The 19,146-nt window shown below is 33.6% G+C and overlaps 2 protein-coding genes across 10 annotated transcripts in view; one reads left to right on the top strand and one right to left on the bottom strand.

Moving 5' to 3' along the window:
- The window catches only part of LOC100115274, a 106,946-nt gene that overhangs the window by 63,085 nt on the left and 24,715 nt on the right, over positions 1–19,146 (top strand). The window lies entirely within an intron of this gene.
- LOC107981836 lies at positions 445–5,937 on the bottom strand. 3 transcript variants are annotated; one of them, XM_032602030.1, is made up of 12 exons: positions 4,146–5,937; positions 3,990–4,056; positions 3,873–3,914; positions 3,764–3,805; positions 3,648–3,689; positions 3,435–3,573; positions 3,200–3,374; positions 2,475–3,139; positions 2,091–2,218; positions 1,929–1,979; positions 1,610–1,743; positions 445–1,165 (listed from the first exon to the last, which is right to left on the bottom strand). In XM_032602030.1, the coding sequence occupies exons 1-8, from the start codon at positions 4,543–4,545 to the stop codon at positions 2,961–2,963; spliced, it is 1,086 nt and encodes a 361-aa protein (XP_032457921.1). In that variant the 5' UTR covers positions 4,546–5,937; the 3' UTR covers positions 445–1,165; positions 1,610–1,743; positions 1,929–1,979; positions 2,091–2,218; positions 2,475–2,960. The 3 variants fall into 3 exon arrangements, with proteins under 3 accessions (XP_032457921.1, XP_032457920.1, XP_031785860.1); XM_032602029.1 differs by having other exon boundaries at positions 1,929–1,973; XM_031930000.2 differs by having other exon boundaries at positions 1,929–2,218.

The raw sequence follows: 19,146 nt of genomic DNA, 5'->3' as shown, positions 1-19,146 counted from the left end.
CACAATTGTCCATGACTTGTAACAAGTGTTTGTGGTCGAGTGGTAAAGTGCCAGCCTGCTAACCGAAAGGTTCAGGGTTCGATCCCCGCTCGGATATAATTTTTTTCTTTTTTCTTAATTTAAGTGCCGGCACGATGCTGGCACCGCGTGCTCAGCAAAATGACGGCACGGATGCTGTCGATATGCCAACATGAGATGTGCTCATTATGCCGGCATTTTCAAAATACTTTAATTCGCGAGGAATTCCAGCTTGCGCAGTATGTTGCCATTGTGCCAGCATTATGCGAAGCTGTATGAAAACATTGTGCCTACATTTGTGCATTTTCGGTACCCGGTATATATATATATATATATATATATATATATAAAACCTCTGAAAATTCACTTTAATAAAATTATTTTTTATTAATATCAAGTAAACAAATTTAAATAAAGATAAAAAATACAATTATAATAAATAAGCGCAAGAGCAATAAAATCAGTTAATTAATATCACGCCATATATAATACGAAGTACATTATAACAATCGTTAAGTATAAGACAGTTGTTAGTGTGAGTGTTTTGATAAACATTATAAGAGGAACATCCTAAAAAAGCCGATGAAAAGACGTATAAGAATATTTTTAAGACCTTGTAATTGAAATGCTATTTAACCTAGAGATCTGGAATTCTGTACAGGGACTTTAGATAACATAACAAAGCTAGTCAGATTATGATTTTGTTGTACCTGTTATAACGTTCATCTTAACACCTGCATGTGCTTAGCCAGAATAAGTCTGTAATTTCTTACAATAATTAATGAAGTGAATCTCTTGGCTGTAGAGACTATTGTATTTTTTATTCTTATTCGATTTTTTACTATAAAAATATATATCGCCTTTGTATAATAGTCAGTGCATATAAAGAATAGGCAAACTTAAATAAAAGTTAAAAGATCACTTTATCATTCATTGTAAGAATCATAGGCTTTTTTTGTCTAAACGCGTGTGGATGTTCAGGCTCGAAGAGATCTTAGATTAACTAGCCTACTCCCTTACATGCTAATCCCTAATAATTTTTCTTCCCCGCACAAGACTTGCACTAGCTTTTAGTAGACACTTTACTTCTGTGTTGCGCATCAAGAGAGACATGGCGGGTACATACCACATGCACAGCCACAGTCACCTGCACAAAAAATAGGTATAGGTAAATAAGACTAGAGAATATTGTAATTTCTGCTGAGACTGCTTGACAATCCTTATGAAAAATCAGAGTCGCAACCTCAAAAGCCGGAGGTGAAGGTACAGGTAAACTTTTGACAAGGATCAAGTTACCTAAAACTGACACGGTAAATAGTTTTGTGATGAAAATGACACTTATATTCGAAATTTCAGACCTATTAAAATGGCATGATGAACATTGTTTTGTCTTCGACTGGCGAACATTGCTATGAGCAAGTTTATCATGCAATTTTAATAGATTGAAAAGTACATACCCTGCCAGTTAACTTGATTCTCTTAGCAAGTTTACCTGTATTAGCAGCACCGGAATTTTAGTTTGCAAAGGATCATTTTTAAGAAGGATTGTTAAGCAGTCTGATAATATTTATACTTGTTTAACAATAATGACCTAAAAAATGCTTTGCGTAGTCTTCTTGCAGAGCTGGTGTATCCGAAGAGGCTGATTATATTCCCCACTACAACAACCGATATGGGCTCCAGGTGATCCAAATATGAACACCTTCTATTCAAAACCTTTCAAACCTGTAAATACAAATGCATTATAATAGACGCACTTGAGCAATAATTGACTGAAGTATAATAACTGAAAAGATAATTCATATTATTTTATATATGCAGTTAAAGACTTTATGTAAAAAATATTAGTACACCTAACAAATCAATTAATACATGAATTAAAAATTAGTATAGAATAAAATTTACTTTACCTGGTGTATGACTGCAGGAAGTGGCTGCGTAGAGTTCTGTAGTCCCTGAATCTCCACAGGTACTCCGCCGTAACAAAATAAAATCAAAGACAAAAATAATAAGGGATTTAAGATATTATAGATAAGCATAGGATAAAAATTACCTTTAATTTCGCTACTTACAGGCAAATTTTTGTTCCAGTATCTGCAAAGAATTTTTTTATGGTTTAGGGTGAGAAAGGCCCCGACCTCGCCCAACTCTGTAAGGCCCAGCCAACAGCGATCAGCCCCTCCAACGCTCTCTTACATTTCTAAAAAGTAATGAACTGAAATGAATGAATTTATAAATCTAATATTTAATTTTGAATTTCAAAAAACAAATTAAAAGCTACGTTAAAAAATAAAAAAAAAATGTAAAAGAGCCTTTAGATAAAAAAATACACATAAAACACTGCTGTTCAATAAATAAATAATCAAAAAGATGAAAATTTATGTGTATTACTTTATCATGCTGTAAGGAGAATTATTTAAAATAAAAGAAATGTATAAGAAAAACAAATGATTAACTCATCCCTCAAATCCTCTTCATTACGGCTCGACAAACAAGTCGCAGCTTAATGGGTCGTCGTCGTCATTGTTGCATTGATCTTCTTGATTTTCGATGAATCCATTCCAATAATTTTCCTCGTCCTCGTTTTGGTGCTTTTCTTCTTTCTTCAATCTCTCCTGAGATTTTTCTTCGAACTCGTCCTCGTTATTTTCCCCTTCTTCTTCCTCTTCTTCTTCCTCTTCGTCTTCCTCTTCTTCTTCCTCTTCGTCTTCCTCTTCTTCTTCCTCCTCGTTCTCCCCCTGTTCCTCTTCCGATTTCTCTTCATTGTCCTGGATCTCGTCAGCGTACTGGTCCTCGTCCTCCTCATCATTATTGGCAGGTTCCAATTGCCTGGGTGGGAGGGGATCTCCGTAGTCCTCGTTGCTCTGCAGCCGGTTGTTCAGCTCGTCTTGCGGTTCATTGAGGACACGATTGTTGATCGGCAAATGGACACGAACACCGCGTCATTGTGGAGGCTGCCGTGGCTGCTGAGCGTTTGCAGGACCGTTTCTACTACCATTTTGTGCAGCAGCTCTCTTTCGGCGATACGCTTCCTTGGCATTCTTAATTGCCTTCGTCATGGCAGTGGCGAATTTGTCTTTTGTGGGCTTCTCTAAAGCGTCCTTGTTGAGATTTATTACAGCTGTAAAATAAAAAGGTAATAGGAATTATATGAATCGCAAGTAATTCGAAGTATGCGTACCTTCGCAAGCACGCGCAAAACGAGTCGACATTAGAGACACCTTGACATCGTCGATTCTGGAGCCAAGCCAGGACAGATTACGGAAGAGGTCGGCGTCGAATTCAAAGCAGTTTTTAAAATAAAAGTTAGCTTCGTCGCAGAGATTGGCACCTCCCAGGTAGGCGAGATAGTTGACCTACAAGTTTTTTCAATATAATACTAATGATTTATTAATTAGAAGAACACGGATACTCACGACATCGTCATACAGCTCCTCATTCGAATTGTTAAATTCAAGCAGATCTGCAATCAACTTAAAAGGGAAGCAGGCAGGTCTTCTTCTAGCCTTAGGGGAGTTTCTTTTCGTCATGTCCTTGAGCATCTTCAACATGGATCTAAAAAGTAAAATTAGTCGATAATTTGCAATTATCGTTTCGATTGCAAAATTCAACCATAAATGTCAACTTACTCTTGCATTTCCTCCATCCGCTTTGTTCTATCGTCCAATGATCTAAAATCAAAAGTATTAATGTAAAATAAAATATATTACACTTAAGTTTAAATTAATATAAACGTAGATTTTACTTGACCGAATTCTCAAGGGATATGAGTGGGTTGTTGATGGTGCTGTAACAAAAAATAAATGAATAAAATAAATTTATAGCAAGAAATAAAATTATGCAAAGTATATTACGTATTTGTTTCTTTAACGTTGATGATTCTTCTGTTGAGCGAACTAAAATGTCGAATAAAAGAATTGAATTATTAAAAAAACAAGTTTGAACTGTGGATCATTAAATTTGTTACTTACTTAATCTTCTCCGTCAATTCGATGGTTGACGACGATGCGCCCAATTGAGAAATTGTATCGTGTTGCGCTGAAATGTAACAGAAGAATAAATTAGTGGTAGCGTAGCAAAATAATATAAATAATATTTTATTTAACAATAGTAATTTTTACTCATACTTCTCCGCTGCAAATCAATGTTGGTCAATGCAGTTTCAGGCTTCTTAATCTTTTTAACAACTGAGACTGGTGTTGATCTCGGAGCTGTGAGATTAATCTTTGGCCTCTTCGGTGGCGGTGCTTCCTGAAGTTGCTGGGATGTTCCAGCTTTTGGCTGCGAATGAGCCGAATATTTATGCATTGGCCTCTTTGGCGGCGGTGCTTCCAGCAACTGCTGGGATGCCCCAGGTATTGGCGTCGAATGAGCCAGAGGTTGTGGCCGCTTCTTTATTTTCTTCTTTGTTAAGGAAGGGACCAACAGTGACTGAGAGCCTTCCAAGAGGATCATCTTTCTGCTAAGATTTTCTGCAGCAGCAGCTACAGAAAGTCCTCCGGTGTTCTTTTTGGCCTTGCCGTTCATCTACGATGATAATGTATGTTTGTACTAGTGTGTAAAATTAGCTATAAAATAGTACAGTCGTACATTATTACACGTGTAAAGTAAATTATTGTATAGCAGGGCGTATGCCATGCAATGCTATAAAAGTAATTTGCGATCTGCGTAGAAATAATTTTAACAACGACGAAACGTTCGGTGCTACATTCTTTAGTTGGATCTTCTTTCGACCAGTACGGCATTAAAAAAAATTTCCCTGCGATTTGATTGAGACTAACGTAAATCAATTCTGAGCTTAATAACGAACAAAGATAAACACCAATGGCAGATGAGCGACACGGAAGATCAAAGAAATCGTCAATTTTTGTAAATTGTTTTAAAAGAAAATAGCATCCATTATTACGTTCTATAATATTTTGAATAATAGCTATGGGACCGTTTCGAAGAACAATTGCGCTATCCTGTCGAAGTATTGACAAATAAATCGACCATGTAAGGACTTTACTATATTGACAATAATTGTAATCGTCGACTGGTCGAGTAGGACCTTTTACGTGCTTTGCAATGAACTTTAGTCTGGATGGATCGACGAGTACTTTACTCTGCGTATGGCAATTTTCCGCGTTCCTATTAGCAATCTGTTGCAAATGCTGACTCGGTTTCCTACACATTTTGCGACAATACGTCATATTGTTTTCGTAGGGAAATGCTGAAAACGAATCTAACGGACCAAAGGATCTAACATCGTCGGGGAGATGTAAAAGAGCATGAACGTTATATGAAAGAAATTCTACGCCATAAACGTCGGAAGAAGTTTCGTTAAAGAGTTTGATGCAATTGTCTGCAAAATCAATAGATTGGATCGTGTGTCCAGGATCTACTAGAATTCTGATCGCAGTGTGAAGAAGGAGAAAATGACTGAACACAGCATCGTTTACCAATCCGTAAAAAATAACCGGCCCACTGTACAGAAGTATCTGTCTTTGCTCAGTGGCTTTAAACTTGCCATGCTTCGCAATATTGGTAGGCTTCCGAGCAAAATCTCTTGGACAGTACATTTTAACTATTTCAAGCCGGCGATCTAGAGCTTGTAGATGACTCTTGTTTGATATTTTCGATGATTTTATGAACCTGCCATCTATTACTCCTTACAAAATTTTTTCCATTACGCCAAGACACACTAAGTGCATATAATCAAATACCGTACCGGAAACTATATTGAAATGAAGCGAAGCAAGTGGGCATTCTATACAATTGTGGTGATCCGTATCTACCATTAAAGAATATTCATTCTCTGTACGAAGCCTATGATCCGTTCCTTTATACACCATAACTCCAGCTCGAACACACTCCCCTCTAACCCAGCATCTTGAACAAGGAGCACGAGAATTGTGCCCGCGATGACCCAAAGAAAAAGTACGAGCAGGTGCATCGGCAACAAAGCACCTTGAACGAACGACAAAATTTTTGATCTGAAAATCAAGCCCATTGTCATATAATTCTTGCATCTCCTCTTTAAACGGCTGGAAGAATGTCAATGCGGAGTTTGGTTTTCTCGAGCCTTTAAATACACCGACAATGTATAGGCTACTGTTAAAAATATTGACTACTCTAATCTGAATAGGCCACATCAAGATTTTACCAACTTTGTCCAGAGAAGCCTCATCAGTGCTGAAATCTAATTGAAGCAGGGTATCGGGATGCATGTTTACAGGAGTCGATGAAAGACATTTGACCAAAGCATTTCTTACACCCAAATGCAGATACTCGCCTCCGCCAACTTCTGTAATGGGAAGATTACAGTAAGCAGGTGTTTTCATGATTGTCCTCGGATCGACATGCATGCTTGAGAAACAATCATGACTCTTGATGACTTGCAAAACAGCTTTTATTTGCTGGTGAGTCATATTTTGTTCAGCGAAAACCGTGCCTAATTTTTCTTCAAAAATGTCGACGTTTTCGCGCAAACAAACACAATCGCCATGATTCGATTCTAATTCATTCGAAACGCTGTTACTGGAACCAACTTCAAAAGGGCAATTTGTATCGATTGTGCTATCATGAAGAGGAGGAGAAGCTACGTGTTCATCAGAGCGATAAACTGAAGCTAAAGAACGAACGTCGGCAAGAGAGTCATGAGAGTCTGCTGAATGATTTGAAGCAGTTTCTGATAGATAATCATCCCGCGCTCTTTCGAACAATCTTCTTCTGCGAGCTCTGTGATCAGCACTGCAATTATTCAAGGGTTTCCTAGACCGTAAACTTTGAAGCCTATACATTTCGACGCGATGTTCGAGAAGAGCTACTTATCCGATAACGTACGATGAAATTACAAAAAACGAAGCAAGTAAAAAACCAATAAAAAGAACAATTTAAAGATATAAATGAATGTAACAAATACAACCAAAATGTGTTGCTCTCAAGAGACGACAATACCCTTACAATGCCTGAGAGATGATTTGGCCAAAATTGTTGTAGTGACTGTTAATTTCACTGCAGCCGTTGATTTTTCGGTTGATGAGCAAACCTATAAAAGATACGTAACATATTATTATATGCATGCTAATGATATGATCGTATACAATTTCTGAAGGTAGTTATTTTTGAAACACTTTTAAATAAATGCGCAACATTTCAGAGCTCGACTTAAAAAACCGTCCGAATGGTAGGAGAATATATAATTAGACAGGCATTTTCTTGTACGACTGATAAACAGTCTTTTTTTTTTGAACATTTTATTTATAATTTTTTCCAAGCAGAGACTACCCTAGAAGTTATTTAACTTTATTTCGTTAGTCTAATCTTTAGCCGTAGACCTTGATACAGCTTTTAAATTTTTGTGTGTGATTTTCTACAAACATTGTGACAGAGGATCCCTTTTCTACTCTATTTTGAAGAACATAAAAATAATAATTACTTTTGCAATTACTTCAATAGGTGTGTCGATTGTGTCGAATAATGGTGTCAGTCATTATTTTATTTGGTATACATGCCAGTGAACTATTACATACTGAGGTGAAGTAATTATTTTTATATACTTAAAAATGTAGTAGAAAATAGTGCTACTTATTACTGATATAAGAAATCCTCTGTTAGAATGTCAGCAAAGTCACACACACAAAATAAATCTCCGGGTCAAGGTCTACTGCTGAAAATAAAAAACAAACAAAAGTTAAATAAAAAAAACTATAGAAGTTTATTTCACAATCAATTTTAAAATGTCCATGCGAAATTTCAGAGCTCTATTTCAAAAACTGTATAAATAGCATGTCCAACAAAGATTGAAACTCATCACTCGTAAAAAATAAAAGCCAGTCTCGTGCTATTTTCCTGTCATTCATGCAGTTTTTGAAGTAGAGCTCTGAAATTTGGCATACAGATTTTGTTAGTCATTGCAAAACTAATTACTTTGACACTTTTCATGTAGCTTCATTGGTTAGCAAGTTGACCTGTAAGAAAACACCCGCTAAGCCTGATTCCAAGGTGTATGCGTTAAAATCTTTTGTTGTAAAGGTACCTAATAGTTGTATTTATTAAGATTATGTTTATTGACAGTTTTTTCGAGTACACAAACTCATAATAACTCTGTCTGTTAAATCAGTGTATGAACAATAAGGTTGAATTCACATTATACCTGACACATACTGGCACTCTTAAAAGTGCAAAATTCTGTTCATGTACTGAGTAACAGACAGAGTTATTACAAGTGTCTGTACGTACAAAAACAGTCAAAAACTATAAAACATGTGTCACTTTGACTAAGAGATACATCTCTTAAGATACATCTGTAAAGTGGCTTACAGGTGAACTTGCTAATAGGATGAAGCTGAACAAAAAGTGTGACGGTAATTAGTTTGCATTGAACCTTTAAAATACTTATGCCAAATTGCAGACCCCTACTTCAAAAATTGATTAACTATATATGTCAACTTATCCTTCATGAGAGGGATGTTGTCAATGACATTGTATTTGTTTAATTTGCAGAGATCTGAAATTTAGCATACAGGTTTTGTAAGTCATTGCAAAACTAATTACCCTGATATTTTTTATGAAGCTTCTTTCGGTTATTAAGTTGATCTGTAAACCACTATGCGCTAAGTCAGATTCCAAAGTGTATTCGTTAAAATCTTTTGTTGTAAAGGGACCTAATAGTTGTATTTATTATGAGTATGTTTTTTGACAGTTTTTTCAAGTACACAAACTCATAATAACTCTGTCTGTTAAATCAGTATATGAACAATAAGGTTGAATTCACATTATACCTGACACATACTGCCACTCTTAAAAGTGCAAAATTCTGTTCATGTACTGACAAGGAAAGGTACCCAACCCGAACTCACCGATTTTGATGATTTTCATATATGTTGTAGAACATAAAAAAATAAGAGACACGTATTTTTTTTTATCGGCTAATTTTCAATTTTAAGGGGTAAAAACCTCCCCTAAAGTTAACCCCCAAAAAGCGTTTTTTTTAAATATCTCGGCTTAAAATTAATATTTTTCAATGAAACAAATTGGAGATTATTTCTTACAAAAAGAGCAAGTATTTCATGGTGATTTGAAGAGTAAGGGTAGCATCCCCTATTTTTTAGGGGTTGAAAACATATATTTTTTGGCATAATTTTATAATAAAAATGTTTAAACCGACTAAAAAAAATTGGAAAAAATGTTTAAACATCCTTAATAACAAAATTTAGTTGACGTCTTTCGGTGTTTTCATAAATATTACCCCTAAGGGGGTAAACCACCCCTAACACAAAATAACTGTAAATATGTAATTCAATACATAATATTTCGTAGAAAGTTTGTATATAGAGGTTTTCGAGGTCGCTGATTACAAATCTGTTATCAGATTTTGAAAATTCAAAATGGCGGATCCAATATGGCGGACGGAAATATCGAAAAAAAAATTTATATAATAAAAAAGTTTTAAACGACTAAAAAATTTGGAAAAAATTTGTAAACATCTATAATAAACAAATTAAGTTTTTCGGTTTTTTCATAGATACCTCCCCTTAGGGGGGTAAACCACCCCTAACACAAAATAACTATAAGTATACTTCAATCCATAATATTTTGTAGAAGGTTTGTATATAGAGGTTTTCGAGGTCGCTGATTACAAATCTGTTATCAGATTTTGAAAATTCAAAATGGCGGATCCAATATGGTGGACGGAAATATCGAAAAAAAATTTTAACTTTCAAAAAAACTTGTTTACAAATGTGTGATCTTTGTAGCCTGTACATGTGAACTAAAGAGCCTTAAACCCTAAACCCCTAAAGAACAAATAGGCTAAATGGTTGTGCATTTTAACCAAACGACTCCAAACCCCTAACCTCCAGACAAGCCGAAGGCCTATGCTTTACCGTAGACACGAGTATAGATATATTACCGATATTTTATTCTATCATTTTGTATGTAACAAATAACGTCTCGTTTTATGTTTCAATCAAAGATTATTTATTTTTCTGCTTTTATAAATTAGCATAATTTCAAAAGTAATTTCATAAATTATAAAGTATTTCATAAATTGCATAATTATATAATTTTATAAATTCAAAAAGTCCACACTTTTTTGCAAATGAAAAAACATAGGTTAATAAAATTAGTTTATCAAACTCTTTTGCGTTTTGTAATAAAATTTAATGTTGTCAAACTTGGGAGTTTTTCATTGTTACAATTATTTCGTAAGCCAAACGTTTTTTAGATGAATTCTCGAAGTAATGATTATTGTATCTATAGTAAAATATTTACAGTCTGGAATTCCATAATAATACTATTTGATACGATTTAATGAATTTATCAAAAAATCTAAATTTAATAATAAATATTATTCTAATTATTATTATTATTTTTCATTATCATTGCTATTATCAGTATTACTGTTATTATTGCTATTGCAATTATGCTTATTCTTCTTCTTATTATTATTATTATTATATTACTATGATAATTTTTGTTATTGGTAAAAATACATAAAAGAATATTAATACTCGAACTTCATTTGCAATTAAAGAACACGTTGTTATTGAAAGGGAATTTTATATGCATTCATTAGTTTAATGAATGTTATCGTACATTCAATGATAATTCCACAGATAAATGTCTTTCACTCATAAAAGTTGTTGACAATATGTGCGAATCAGTATGTTCTTTTTTTAGATTGTTTTCATCGAGTGTTTACCTCAGCTGGCTGTGTTATTTTTTAGGCAGTGAGTGAGTTTTGTGGATATTCTAGTTCGATGCCGGAAAGTACGAATTTTTGTTTGTCAGTGGTATCATACTGTTGTAGAAAATTTTCTTTAGTGATTTTATATAGATTTACATTATTCAATTTCAAAGTGAATAAAAGTTGAATAAAACCAAAAATAGAGTTTTCCGAACATCACAAAGTGGAACGAGAATTCTTCTCCAATGCATAAATTAATGATTTGATTCAATTTACATTCACTCGTTTTATTCTGGTAGAAATGTAGCAGTCGTGCCTTACATGCAAAAACACAGCTTGTATAAATTTTACCGCTTGTTTTCATTTTAGATTGAAAAATGAAAATTAATCCGTTAAACGTTCTAAACTTATTATTAGCATACTTTCAAGCGTTAAACATACCAGATAGTGTCACGAATTATCACGAAACAGAGTTGGCCGAAAAAATAAAAGAAATTTTAATAGATGCAACACATGATTTCAACGATGTAGAAATGATTACTGATGACTCTTTGGATTTTCAAGAAGAGTATAAAGACCATAATGTGGAAATAATTGAAGATGAAGTGCAACATCATTTTCCTGATCCGGATATAGCACCAACAAATCAATGTACAGCAGATAATGAAGAACTAGATTTTGAATACAAAAAAAGAGCTGTAGAATTTTGGAGAAGTAGCAAAACGAAGCAAAATTTAAGTCTCAAAACAGTGCAAAACAGATTCAAAAAAGTATCATCTATTAGTCAGCTACGTCGTTGGGCTCATTCAATTAATAAAGGTGGCACGTATAGAGAAAAAGTAGCACATATTTGTCAGTATACCCTGGATAATTTTCAAGCAGCTCTCGACAGTGGTTCAATTATCCATGATGAAGATATAATTCGATGGGCCTTACAAGCTAAAAAAGAAATTGGTTTTGATGATATTAGATTCAAAGCTTCTAAACATTGGTTACTCAAATTTAAGCAAGCACACCGAATAGTTTCTAGGAAAATAAATAAGTTCATAACAAGAAAAACACTAGAAAGTAGTGCAGAACTTACGGCTAAAGCTGAAGCATTTATCGATGACGTTAAATCGTGTATACCAAGGATTGGACTCGAAAATTTGTATAATATAGATCAGAGCGGATTTCAGCTAGAAATGCATTCTGGAAGAACATTAGCAGTAGAAGGAGAAAAGCAAGTACAATGTCTGGTACAGTCAATTTCAGCAACAACGCATAGTTATACTATACAGCCACTAATATCAGCTACTGGACAACTGTTGTCACCGCTATTTCTTGTTTTAAAGGAACCAAGTGGCAAGTTTGGCCCTATTGTAGAACAAAACATATTTAGACTAGAAAACGTGTACGTGGAAACATCCAAATCTGGAAAATTAACAACAAGTAAGGGAACTAATAACAATTTTTACATTGTAATATCGTTGATCAGTTAATTAGTAAGTCGTTTAATTGCAGATCACTTCAAAATCTGGTTGGAAAAAATATTTTATCCCTATGTAGGCCATCACTCAATACTATTACTTGATTCTTGGAGTGGTCATTGTGACAAAGTTATAGAAGAAACAATGCCACAAAATAAAATTATTAACATAAAAAAATTCCAACTGGAACCACAGGAAAAATACAACCACTTGATGTCTATGGATTCCGTATTTGGAAAAACTTTGTCCGAACATTTTCTGATAATGTAATGTTAATGGATCATGATATGAATTTACATGTGAGAAATAATATAATTAAAATTCAATCATTGGTTCACAACCAACTGTCTTCACCGAGATATATAGATTTGTTTAAATATTCCTGGTATAAAAGCGGTTACGTCAATGAAAAACCAGATAAATTTGATAATCCTATAGATTTCAGTTTTGGAAAGTCTTGTGCCACACATTATGAAATACAAGGGTGCACAAACATTGCAATTGTACGATGTGGTTGGTGCAAAAAGCATTGTGCTTTAAACACTTTTATGAGGACTACCATTATTGTAAAAACATCGTAAAATAATATATTTTATGCTCAATACAAAAAATGCACTATGGCAAAAGATAAAAGATTGTAGATTATTATTATACTCTAATATTATAAACAAAAATACATTATAAGTTGAATTTACAATAAAGGAATTTCAATAACATTCTGATAACAATTTCTACGGAAATTATAAAACTGCTTCACACACAGAATTTTCTTGTTTACAAATTTAGGAATTTGAGGTGGTTTGGTTAAAAAGCACAACCATTTAGCCTATTTGTTCTTTAGGGGTTTAGGGTTTAAGGCTCTTTAGTTCACATTTACAGGCTACAAAGATAACACATTTATAACAAGTTTTTATGAAAGTTAAAATTTTTTTTCGACATTTTCGTCCACCACATTGGATCCGCCATGTTAACAAATTTTTTCCAAATTTTTTAGTCGTTTAAAACTTTTTTATTATATAAATTTTTTTTTCGATATTTCCGTCCGCCATATTGGATCCGCCATTTTGAATTTTCAAAATCTGATAACAGATTTGTAATCAGCGACCTCGAAAACCTCTATATACAAACTTTCTACGAAATATTATGTATTGAATTACATATTTACAGTTATTTTGTGTTAGGGGTGGTTTACCCCCTTAGGGGTAATATTTATGAAAACACCAAAAGACGTCAACTAAATTTTGTTATTAAGGATGTTTAAACATTTTTTCCAATTTTTTTTAGTCGGTTTAAACATTTTTATTATAAAATTATGCCAAAAAATATATGTTTTCAACCCCTAAAAAATAGGGGATGCTACCCTTACTCTTCAAATCACCATGAAATACTTGCTCTTTTTGTAAGAAATAATCTCCAATTTGTTTCATTGAAAAATATTAATTTTAAGCCGAGATATTTAAAAAAAACGCTTTTTGGGGGTTAACTTTAGGGGAGGTTTTTACCCCTTAAAAGTGAAAATTAGCCGATAAAAAAAAATACGTGTCTCTTATTTTTTTATGTTCTACAACATATATGAAAATCATCAAAATCGGTGAGTTCGGGTTGGGTACCTTTCCTTGTGAGTAACAGACAGAGTTATTACAAGTGTCTGTACGTACAAAAACAGTCAAAAACTATAAAACATGTGTCACTTTGACTAAGAGATACATCTCTTAAGATATATCTGTAAAGTGGCTAAGCGGATGCAGGCTTACAGGTGAACTTGCTAATTGGATGAAGCTGAACAAAAAGTACCAAGTAAACAACTGTTAGACACTTGGGCAAAATATTATACCCTTATCGAGGAACTGCTAACGAAGAGATTGACTGCGAATATCCTGTTAACTGCAGTTTTCCAGTCCAGAAGTGCAGAGTACCTCGATGGCCTTGGTGTTCCGTTGAACTTCTAAGTTTTGAACCTATAAATACAACTAGATTAGTCTACGCACTTGCATAATTAATCAGGGAAGTGCAATAGCACATCCCTGAAAAAAAAAATAATAATATGCCTGATGAAGAAAAAATTCATTAAATACAAATCATGAAATAGGATATAAATTTAAATATCTATACATGTTGTATAACTTTTTTGTTGGTGTAACTTTCAACTTGTTTTTTTGAAGTTATGTGGGCAGCTAGATGTTCCAGAAGAAGAGCAGCTTCGTTCAGCAATCCCCAAGAAGATGATGGTACCTCGACAATGAGAAAGTATTTCAGAAATTGAATTTTATTTTCAGAAATAAGAGAAGACAGTTTGCATCTATTGTTATAATAGGTGAAAAAGGAAAGTAAATAATTAAGAAAAGGGAAAGAAAAGAAAGATGAAAGAAGGATCTGCGATGATGATGCATGTGCAGCTTCCTGGACCCGCTTCCTATCAGCCTCTGCTGGTAGATGTATGCAAGGACAGCTCGTACACCAGGAGTTATTGTTTAAAACGATATCTGAAACTGTGAGGACAATAGAAAATTGTTGCACTTAACCTCACTTTGCATAAACTTTATCGAGCTAGTATAATAAAATATATTGATTGATAAAAGTTTGTAGAAACAATTGTTTGGAACTTTAAGTTTATAATTTATTATGAAGTACGTTAATATTAATGATTTGACATATATTAACGTGAAAGTGACATAAACTTTTATCAATATCATTACCGCGACCTTTTGTTAACATTAATATAACATACAATAAAACACTGATTATAAACATTCATTATGAAAAAACGTTGAATATAAATATTGTTATGCTTACCAAAGATAATGTATTGTTGTAGCTGCTTAAACACTCAATAATTATATTGAAATTCAATTATTATTGAGTGAGCAGAGATTTTTGCTTTTCACGCGCGAAACGTCAAAAACAAAAGAGCGAAATCGACCGATTTTCCGGCGAGTATCAAAATGCCGGCGCGAAATTCAAATTGAATTTTTGATTTTTCGAATTATCTAACGATAAAGACAAAATTTATTAACAATAAAAATTCCTACTTATTAATAATCTATGTGTAGGTAAGGGAATTGTTAATTTAACAATAAAAATTATTAATTAATTTCATGATGAATTTACAACTATTGTAATTGTTCATTCGTCATAAAAACATATTTCTATACATCTATTGATAATTAAAAATATATCTTAAATGTTTATTATAAATTAACAGAAGCGGGTTATATCCCTCTTATAAATACGTTAATAAATTAATTATTAAACTTTATTTTCTAATAAAACTAACAATTGTCAACATTATGCTACATATAATACTTGTACATATAATTACCATCAATTCACGTAATTTTGTTATTTATTTCGTTATATATTCATTTATAAACGAATAACAACAAAATTTTGCGCAGGCTGCAAGCTGCTACAAATTCGGTAGTTATAAAAGGGTAGTCATAATAATATGATTAGTGAAAATTGACAACGAACAAAGTCCGGTGGATAAATAATAGCCCAAATTAACAAAATCAACAGCCTTAAAATATAATACATTGAAAAGCCTTATTTTGTGAATTGTGCGGCTGAAAATTTTCTAAGTTTCGCAGCCAACAAAGCCGGAATTCTGCGGGAATTTCATTCCGACAGAATGCTGTCATAGCGAGCAGCACTCCCAGCAGGCATTCTGCTAGCATTCTGACAGCGCCAAATGTTCCCAGATAACATCACGTGGCGAGCATGGTGTGCCAGCACGCCGTGACCGCTCTGTACCGTCAGTGTGCTGTCATAGTATGTCGCCGCAGAGCCGACATTCCGTGACTGCCCTGTGCCGCCAATGTGCCTTCCCGCGTGTAGAGCTTCAAGCTCTGGCAATATGACGGCACATCGACAGCACGCATGCTCCACAAACGTGTTAGCACTGGGAAAGCACACGGATGGCACGTCGTGCTTAACACTCAATATGCACTTTTATACGGGCGAATAAATATAAATATACACAGATAATAAGAAAATATAATATATTTATCTTTATCATCTACATTTCACTGATATTTTTGGTATATATGGAATTATATACATGTATCAGCATTTTCGCGCCAATTGTACACGTTCGCCCCGCCATTACATCAGCCCTCGCGCCATTTGCAGTCTAGCCTTCGCATCGAAAGCACGAGCTTACGACGCTCGCATCCACGCAAAATTATAATTAATAAATCTAAAATACTAGTACCTGTGTGACTTGTGGTGTAGCAGCTGGCAAGACTTGCAAAAAGGCATTTTTACAAAATTTGCAGCTTTTGAGAAGTGCAAAAAATCGCAGCTTTTGGGGAGTGCATCGGAACTGGGAAAACATCGACCAGAAGCGTAAAAGTTATCTTCAAATTATTTACTTTTCATCAATCCTTTCTGTCATTCATTCATAGTTTTTTTATAATATTTCGATGTATAACTAATTAAGACGTGTCGAGCCCGCACCGTAAAGTATGTAAATTTGAAAAATAACCTTATTTTATTTACATTATTACACACACACACAGAACCACACACAGCGTGTGTTATGTACAGACTCTATCGCTAATATAATTTCATAATTAATTTGTTGTGTTCCTATAAACAATAGTTTTTTCGGTGAAAAATTTTTTAACTTTTTAAACTAACCTTTCTTTTTTAGCCTCTAATTTACTCATTTTGTTTAGCAACTGTATTAATTATCGTAAAAGCTATATTTTATATTCTTTTTTATAAATAATTATTTACTTATAACATATAGGTGCGTGTGTATAGGGACTCTGGTATCACCAATAAAATTTTAAAATAATTTGTAGTGCTATATATGATATATATATATATATATATATCAATCGTTTTCTTTCCGTGAAAAATTTTTTAACTTTTGAAACTAATCTTTCTTTAGCCATTTTCTTCATTGTGTTTAGCCAGCTGTATTTTAATTATCATAAAAACGAATTTTATATTCTCTTCTATAAATAATTATTAATTAATAACGTATAGGTGTGTGTGTGTGTGTGTGTATACTTGCCATCGGGGCGCTATCGCGCACCTTGATAGAGACTCTGATATCGCCGATATAATTTTAAAATAATTTGTGGTGCTTTTATAAATCATAATTTATATTAGTATTTTTCCGTGAAATAAATTCATTAACATTTAAAACTAACCTTAATTTAGCCACTTTATTTTGTTTAGCAGCTGTATAATATTTAATTATCATAAAAGCTACATTTCTTATTAAATAATTATTAAATTTTTCTACTAACCTTACTGTATATAATTATTTACGCTTAAGAGGCGGTCGGGGGTAAAATCATCCCTAGTTTTAAGTTTAATGAATCATTCAACTGAAAGAAAATTTAAATCAGACATTTAAATTTTTTTCTTCTTTGCCTTTTATTCATTTTGTTGTGGCATTTGTATTAATTATAGAATTTATTTGTTTCCTTTGATTGAAAAATTATTTTAATTTTAATTAATGTAATTTTTGTTACTGAAAGACCGTTTGTTTAATTTTCTTAACAGTTGTGATAAAAATAATCTTGCCTTTAGTTGTTTTACTCACTTTGATTTGATTCGATTAAGGATTGATAAATTTGTTAAATTGAAGTTAAGTTGATTCGATTGACTATTTTATTTGAATCAAGCTCTTTGAACCATGCATAAACTCAAATCTATGCGTACTCGTAAACCCCTTGAATTCTGTGGTTATGATCACAGAGCCCGTATGAGTCGTTTACTTAACAGAGCACGACAAGTGTCCTCTGAAAGCATTATTAATAATGAATCTGAAGCTTCTGGCGGTGATTCCATTGACCATAATCTCAGTGACTCGGCGCATAGTGAAAACTATGTTTTCAATGAAAACGCAGTCGATGATGTTGCTTTCACTAGTGACGATGGTCAGGATAGTGAAAGGTTTCAGGATATGTCAGACCATGCATCGACGACTGAATCTTCGGATTCGTTAAATTCTACTGTAGTATCTAATCAAGGCGATGCATTTTTCAATATCAACGATTTTGAAGCTCATCTTGCCACCGCTTTCACAGAAGCCAATATGAATCATCAGCAGATTAAAATTGTTTTGAAAGCTCTGAAAATCCATGATTGTTTTTCTACTTTACATGAGGATCCCCGAACAATATTGAAGACTCCTAATTTCTCAACTCCTACTTTGAAAATTGCTGGAGGGGAATATCTTCATTTAGGTGTTGAACAGGGTCTTCGTCGCATTCTTTCGTCCACTCCTGCGGAAATGATTCCTGATGTTCTGATGGTAGATATGAGCACTGATGAGGCATCCCTCGATAAAGCTAGTAAAATTATTATGTGGCCCATTCAAATTAGAATTGTGAATATTCCTAAAAGTAGTCCAGAGATTGTTGGTATTTTTAAAGGTGACAAAAAACCAACGGATGCTAAATTGTTTTTTCAACTCGTTGTCGATGAGTTTAATAGGATTTCTGAAACTGGTATAGATTTTCAGGGTGAAAATAAATTTTTGAAATTCCGATGCTTTATTGCTGATGCACCTGCTCGATCTTTTTCATTAGGTCACTGTGGACATAACTCTAAAGCTCCGTGTTCTAGATGCTGGGTGAGAGGGGAGTTTATTCGTCCAGGAGTAATAGTTTATCGTGGCATTGATCATGCTCGTCGTACGCAGGAAGAGTATATTCATTGCAAGTGGATACAGATCATCACAAAACAGAAAGCCCAATAGGAAAACTTGATTTTAATGCAGTTACAAATACTGTATTTGACTACATGCATTTACTGTGTTTAGGTCTTATGGAGAACATTTTTCAGGGATTAATGGATGGCAGGTTTATAGAATCAGTTAGGTTATCCGCTCCAAATAGAAGAATATTAAGTGATCGTATGCAACAAATCAAATCTTGCTGTCCCGCAGAGTTTGCCCGCAAGCCTATCAATGCAGAAAAGCATAGTAAATTTAAAGCTACCGAACACAGGCAAATTCTTTTTTATACT

The sequence above is a fragment of the Nasonia vitripennis genome (genome assembly GCF_009193385.2).
Source record: "Nasonia vitripennis strain AsymCx chromosome 4 unlocalized genomic scaffold, Nvit_psr_1.1 chr4_random0007, whole genome shotgun sequence".
Classification (NCBI taxonomy): Eukaryota; Metazoa; Arthropoda; class Insecta; order Hymenoptera; family Pteromalidae; genus Nasonia; species Nasonia vitripennis.
The sequence above is the reverse complement of the archived record's forward strand: the minus strand, read 5'-3'. Positions and strand labels throughout refer to the sequence as shown.

Excerpts from the sequence above, each read along its gene's own strand:
- LOC107981836 (XM_031930000.2), bottom strand. The coding sequence starts at position 4,545 with ATGAACGGCAAGGCCAAAAAGAACACCGGAGGACTTTCTGTAGCTGCT. Across the intron at positions 3,915-3,989 it reads GAATTGACGGAGAAGATTAA|TTCGCTCAACAGAAGAATCA; the intron begins GTAAGTAACAAA and ends TCGACATTTTAG. Across the intron at positions 3,806-3,872 it reads AACGTTAAAGAAACAAATAC|CACCATCAACAACCCACTCA; the intron begins GTAATATACTTT and ends TTTTTGTTACAG.